The following is a 6,000-nucleotide window of genomic DNA, read 5'->3' on the forward strand; positions in this document are numbered from 1 at the left end:
CAAGCTTTTGCACATACCGAGATGTTGTAGATAATTTTAAAGAGAAGAGTGAATAAGAGATGGAACAGGAAACTAAGCATTGTAGAAATATGCAAAGAGGAATCAAAGACAATGTTTCACTGTAACATTATGCGGCTGTAATATACTCATTACAAACTGTTTCTCACCCATCGTAACCACAGGTGCAAACAAATGTGTCCCTGAAATGAACTGTGATCCGGCCAGAAAAATACAGTGTCTGTTCCTGACATAGTGTATGAAGAAATCAGCCTGCCTAGTGACTAATGCAGCTCTGCTTTTACAAGTGTTCTCCATACAAAGTTTTCTACCTGTTTTGAATTCTAAATATAGAGCTGTAGGAGCTGTGAAAGCAATGACTCAAAGCAGATTGTTGTACAAGTTTGCAGCAGCGCAGCAATATCACTCTGCAGCAATGTCAAGTTGTATAATAATAGGAATTTGCCCAGAATGTAATTTTTCCTTCATATAAAAAATCATTAAGTATGCATCAGGTATCATTATTGGCTGTATTGCAATGTAATAAAAAGTCGTTTGCATGATTCTTTCCTGCTCTGCATCTATGACACTGACGGTGCTTAGTCAGACAGTGTTCAGAGGCAAAAGGAGAGCTGGAAGGCCACCAGCAGGGGCAATGGGCTTAAAAAAAATAAAAAATTCAAATGAACCAAAAACTGAACTAACTTCTTGCATTGTCCATAGTACAGTACAGAAAAAAGGGTACTTATTAAGTTGAGGGTTGTTGTCTCTGTATCATTTAGTATATGTGTCATATTAATAACTATTGGCATAAAACTCACAAATAGGACCCGAATAAGTAAACTGAATAATAAACAAACATTGGAGCTCAACTAAAGGTTTGGAAACACCATTACAATAAGTGAAAAAGACAAAAGAAATATGAAAAATAGTCACTGAACTGTAGAAAAGGGCATTGACCATCATAGATGACCCATATTTATTCAAAAGAAACATCTCTTCACCTGTCCTCTTCATCACTGACTCTAGAAACATGACCCTATGTTCAGACTACCTCCTCAAACACAGATCTTCATCTCAGACATGTGAAAAGTGAGTGAGGTCTCTCACATGGTCGGTGCCACAGAGAGAGGTCCAGAACTTTCCTTCACCTTATTAATCTTTTTTCTCTTTCTAAAAGATTTGTCAGTTACGGCTCAGTTCTTGTATAGGCGAAGGTCAAATAACAATGCCAGCAGCATAATTCAAAACCAGGCACCCATTGGCACAAAGTACACTGTTATTGGATTGATCCCTCACGGTCAAATTTACCAACATCAATAAGAGAAATGCTCTCAGAAACAGTCGCAGAAAAGCTGATACTTATATTTGTGTTTATTTGTTTAAAACTTCTTATTCCGTTTAATTATTTTTTTTGTTTTGTAAGATTATCTGTGTTTTGCCCAAACTCAAGCTTGGATATGTTAGATAGGTAGGAAGTCATGGAGATACACGTGCATTTCAGTTTTCATCATACGAAAAAGCTTTGTCATCAATAAATCAGTTGAGTATGCATTATACATGGCTGTCTATGCATTCAAGCACGCACACACAAACATGCAAGACGCCAAGGTAAAACTCACTTAAACAAAAATCACAAAAGACTAGCTGCATACATCTTGTGTTTGTGCTGTCTGCAAGCTTACCATCACAGTCTTATAGAGAAGCACAAGGAGAGATCACATGTTTTTGGTGTTTTTCAGCAAAAAACACACAGAAATGCAGTAGCAGCAGAGCTGAGAGGGTTGGAGGGTGGCAAACAAAGCCTGAGAACTCGGATCATCTGGTGGCAGGTTTCTGAGGGCATCATGTTAGGATAGGGGGTAACATTATTAGACATGCACCAAACATTTGACCACATCAAATACCAAAAAGGCTGATCTTGTTTATGGCAAAAAAATAAATAAAAAATAAAAAAATAAAGATAGGAATCTCACATTTTTTTCTATGAATTAACTAACAACATGCCAATGAAGTGAAAATCCATGAAAGATCAGGGACTTTTGGGTCGGGGATAACAAAACTGGGATTTCTTCATTTGCTTTAGCAATCAAAACTACTACATCATTGTAAAAGATCCTGCAATGCATGTTTTCTTCCTCTTTTGTGTGTTAGAACCCTTACAAGAATATGGGTTAAACCACTGATTAAATAAAATTCTGTTGAGTCTGATCACATTTGTTGAAACTCAGAAATCTGTCAATCTTTAGCTCTTAAATGCATCAACAAACATGTAGTTTAATGCAGGCGTCTATAGAAAACATAATAGATCAAGATTTTAATTCATAATCTGGGATGATCTTTTAATTCCTCCATTTCCAATTGGCAACCAAATGCCTCAGATTTTCCTAGAAGCCTAGGGACATTATTTTCTTTTATGTGATGTAGTTCTAAGAAAAAAATATTGTAGTGTCAAAAAGTGAACCCACTGGTCAGACTCTGAAGAAACCTGAAACTGCTATGTTGCAGAAAAAGCCAGATCATTGCATCTCTACAATGTTTGACATTGAGTCAAGATGAAACATTTGATGCTGACGACCAACAAAAGAGTTATTATGACACATGTAGCAAACATGGTTAGGAAGCCAGAAGCAGATAATGCACCAATGAGGGCTCATCAATGAATAAACCCACATGGTTCCTCCGAATCTCTCTGATGAAGTCTTATGAGCACACACATGCGTGCACAGCGCTACGCTCCAGTGATACTGAGAGAGCAGAGCAGATGAAGCCACCAGCCGGACCAGGCTGCCAGCCCTCGCCTGTTACCTTTCTCTTTTGTTCCCGGGACGATGCTCTCCTGCTCTTCCTCCGCTTCTCCTTCTCGTCCTCTAATGCATTCACATCCACTTCCCCCCGATTCTTCTTCAGCTGGGAGGCCGCGTGAGCCATGATAGGTATAGAAAAATGATGGGGAAAGGCACCACACACTGCACACGCGCGCCTCACCTGAAATCCCAGAGAAGTTCAGGGGCTTGCTGATGACAAAAACAAAACCGGGACCTCAGAGGAAAAAATCGGGGTAGAAAAGGAAAGGGGGGGAAAGGGAAGAAAAATGCCCTCCTTGAAAAGGAGAATGGGGAAGAGTAGGGGTTCTGGTACCAAAGTAATTCCTGTGTCCTGTTTTCTTTTGGTTGTTGCTCTTCTCATTTTAAAGTGATGGAGCAATAGGAGAGAAGAGGCAGCTGCTTCTCCTCATCTCCTCTTTCTCCTTCTCCTCCTCCTCGTGCGTCCTCCTCTGGCAGTGTGAGAGGAGCATGTCCAGGAGAGGTGAGGACAAACCGGGTGGAGAGAAAAGACACACGAGCATCACCAACACAGAGGTGGATGGGAGGAGAAAGATGGAGGGAGGAGGGGGCGGTGCAAGGGGAGTGGTTTCCACGGTAACAACGCTCTCTTTTACTCCATTTGTGAAATTGACATCTTTTTGTGTTTTAATTTCTGTTTTTCAGCAGCCAAGCTGCGATTATTTTTTTCTGCTCAGAGCTTCACATGAATAAACACATGATAGAGATGCACAATTAAAAGAAAAACAATAAACTGAGTGAGTGAATGGTAGTGAGAGCATGAATGAACCAAAGGCAAGAAGTGGGAAGGAGGTGGGGGAGCAACAGTAGTGTGAGTGCTACTATCCCCACATTTTACAAGCTAGAGGTGCAGGTGACCGAGTATCAGGATGGAGATGGGGGAGAACAGGCAGAGGACATGGGTGGAGGAGGCTGAATGCACGACCACTAATGTACACCCCCACTCCACACAAGCAGCAGGCAACTGCATGTCCGCATACATACAGAAGCAGGTTTGATCATTTTGATTGCCGTCCAATAAAATAATCTGGGATGATTTTAATATTCAAAACAGAAAATATTACTAGAAAGGTGCAGATCTGGTTTTTTCTGGTTGACACAGAACTGCAGTTTTCCGTGGTCTAACATCTAAATCTATAAGACACAAGCTGAAGGTTGTTCTTAGTAGAATTTTAGAGAATTTGAAAGAATAGAGTAAAAATGACCCTTCATCTTCATTAAATTCAGGTGTACCTAAAACCAAACATTGAAGCATTCAGATTTTAACAAACAATAAGATATAGAGCACAAATTAAGAATAAAGTGTAGAGTATACAGTGAAGGTAAATTTACAGGATAAGAAAAAATTCCGTCCACATCTAAGATTGCATAATTTTGAATCAACTAAAAAAAAGATAAAGGTTGTCATAGGCGGTTATGTTCATTGCAAAAAAAAAAAAGAATAGGTAAGAAGGTAATAACTTACAAAAAAATCTATCTAAGTCAATGATCAGATGATTAAAGAAAACAAAGAATCCAGTCTACAATCATGTTTTAGGTTCATACTGTATTTAAATCTATAGAAAGCATAAGATTATGACCAGCATGAGCAGTGACGGGTTAACAGCTATTGAGCAACATATAACCTGCAATGCATTATGTCTTCTTTTCCATCAGAAGAATAACATGACCATAAAAGCTGAATGTTCTGTTAGACATCATTTTCAAACACACTAGAATTGAAAGAACCATTTGCTCCTAATGTGAGTCAATGTACCATGACCCTGTTGTTACAGTAGTTCATCACTCCTACCTTCTTGGACCACTTCTGATAGATAGTGATCTTTTGTCTTGTTTTTATCTTCTGACTCTTCAGTCATGCATCACAAATTATCATACTTATTATAGGTATTGTTTCATCCATCTACATGTTTTAGATATTTGCTCAATCCTTACAATTTTGGTTGTGCATCGGTGCCCAACAATGGAGTACTCAGAACACGGAGGCTTGGACCTCCTGCTGCACCACTATAGATGATTATGGAAACAGATTGAGGAATGCAATGCTTTATATTTTTATATTTAAAATAATAACTTATACATTACAGGCAAAATAGGGAGGTTTGGACAAGCAGGAAGAATGATTTTGAGATCAATGATACTGATACATTCCTTTGAACTTACCGGTATCATTCAGGAACTTGATCTGGGATGATTGTCGCTTTTATTGATAGGATCACTAAATAACTAGATATAACCCCTCCCACAATAGCAAGCAGAGGCTTTGCTCAGATGCTCCCATTACAGAATAGGAAGGCTGAGATATTCAACAGCTGAAAGAATCATTCTGCTGAATTTTCTATACTTTATAACTTTAACAGATTCATAGAACATACATCTGCTCACAGCAAGAAAACAGACATGACATCAGATATCCCATTTTATCAAATCAGATTAAATGAGAAGCGGCTGTTTAAATTCAAATAAACAGAGGTGAAAATAAAAGTCATGTGTTCTAGTAGTGAAATTATAATAGTTTCAAAGAGTTGGATTAGAATTCCTTTAAAATGAGATGAGGTTGGTAATATCCACACAAATTGCTCTTGAACCCTACAAATGTAGCAACTTGCCACTTAAAAGTCTCTAATGGATTCACAGGGCTTCTTGTATGCTAAAACACCTCCACAGACAACTGAAAACAGAAAATGATGCTTAAAATCATCAATCAATCAAAGTTGAAATTAACAGAAAGATTGACCCCTTGACTATTTGATACCGATTATGCTGAAAATATTGTTAAATAAAGTACAAAAAAAATGGAATGCTTCAAATGCTCAAAACAGAAGTAAACGTTCTTGTAAAAAAGGCAAAGTACAACTTCAGTTCCTGGTAGAGGAAGCGAAAATGCAAGGAGATAAGAAAAAACCCCTGGAAACTGCATTACCCCTTAAAGAAATGTGTCTGCATATTACTACAGATGCTGATATCACTCACTCAAAACTTTGCTTAAAATGTTTTCCAGTTATTCCTGCTGCATCAATGGCAAAGAACATATAGTGTATGCTTATTTGATTCATCCCACCTACTGACATGTGCCGCAATGAAGAGATGAAATCCTGAATCATGATTATTCTGTAAAAATGCACTGTACATGCTCATCAAGGCGGAGCGTACTCTA

The 6,000-nt window shown here is 38.3% G+C and overlaps 1 protein-coding gene across 1 annotated transcript in view; it reads right to left on the reverse strand.

Moving 5' to 3' along the window:
* Positions 1–3,308, reverse strand: part of ank3 (ankyrin 3, node of Ranvier (ankyrin G)) — a 105,375-nt gene extending 102,067 nt beyond the window's left edge. The window contains exon 1 of the mRNA XM_015374608.1: positions 2,806–3,308. Coding sequence (XP_015230094.1) covers positions 2,806–2,928 — 123 coding nt within the window. The 5' untranslated portion in view covers positions 2,929–3,308. The remainder of the gene's footprint in view (positions 1–2,805) is intronic.
* Between the last annotated feature and the right edge of the window lie 2,692 nt (positions 3,309–6,000).

This window comes from Cyprinodon variegatus, unplaced genomic scaffold, assembly GCF_000732505.1.
Source record: "Cyprinodon variegatus isolate N-32 unplaced genomic scaffold, C_variegatus-1.0 Scaffold106, whole genome shotgun sequence".
Taxonomy (NCBI): Eukaryota; Metazoa; Chordata; class Actinopteri; order Cyprinodontiformes; family Cyprinodontidae; genus Cyprinodon; species Cyprinodon variegatus.